Source organism: Bison bison, unplaced genomic scaffold, assembly GCF_000754665.1.
Source record: "Bison bison bison isolate TAMUID 2011002044 unplaced genomic scaffold, Bison_UMD1.0 scf7180017864343, whole genome shotgun sequence".
NCBI lineage: Eukaryota > Metazoa > Chordata > Mammalia > Artiodactyla > Bovidae > Bison > Bison bison.
This window is the reverse complement of record NW_011494915.1, coordinates 2,919,679-2,920,511: the sequence shown is the minus strand read 5'-3', so window position 1 is coordinate 2,920,511 and position 833 is coordinate 2,919,679. Positions and strand designations below refer to the sequence as shown.

At 51.5% G+C, this 833-nt stretch overlaps 1 protein-coding gene across 1 annotated transcript in view; it reads left to right on the top strand.

The window, feature by feature from the left end:
* Positions 1 to 833, top strand: part of DOCK2 (dedicator of cytokinesis 2) — a 467,146-nt gene that overhangs the window by 452,037 nt on the left and 14,276 nt on the right. Inside the window, exon 48 of the mRNA XM_010854580.1 lies at positions 699 to 826. Within this exon, the coding sequence (XP_010852882.1) occupies positions 699 to 826 (128 nt within the window). The remainder of the gene's footprint in view (positions 1 to 698; positions 827 to 833) is intronic.

Genomic DNA, 833 nt, shown 5'->3' with positions numbered 1-833 from the left:
CCAATTTGGAACCATTCTGTCGTTCCATGTCCAGTTCTAACTGTTGCTTCTTGACCTGCATACAGATTTCTCAGAAGGCAGATCGGTGGTCTGATATTCCCATCTCTTTAAGAATTTTCCACAGTTTGTTATGATCCACACAGTCAAGGGCTTTGGCATAGTCAATATTTGTCCTACTGGGATATCCATGTATGATTACTAGCCAGGAAAGCTCACCTTAGCCTAAGTGTCTGGAGTTTTTATTGGGGCTTCATTACATAGGCATGATTGAATCAATCATGAAATCCATCTCCAGTTCCCCTCCTCTCCCCGGATGCTGAGCTAGTATTATCTGGCTTGGAGAACCAGCCCTGTAATCACAAGGTTGGTCTGTCTGGCCAGCCCCCATCCTGGGTCTCCCCATTAGTGGAAAAGGGGTGGAAAACAAAGACATTCGTGTCAGAGGGGAAATTGTAAGAATTTAGACATCACCTCTCAGGAACCAGGAGTAAAGGCCTAACAAACTCTTTATTAAACAACCACCCTGAGGCTCAACCAGCCAGAAAGTTTCTCTCCTCATGCGCTGCCCTACCCCACGGCTCCACCCTCCCAGGTGGAGGAGAAAGGCAGCAGGACTGTGGAGGGCCCGGTACCCCAGGGCCTTGCCCCGACATCAGACTTGCCTGCTAACCCCCTGCTTCCTGCTCCTGCCCCCACAGCCCGACTTTGAGGACAGGCGCGTTGGTAGGCCGCGGTCCATGCTGCGCTCCTACAGGCAGATGTCCATCATCTCCATGGCTTCCCTGAACTCTGACTGCAGCACGCCCAGCAAAGCCACCTCCGAGAGGTCAGTG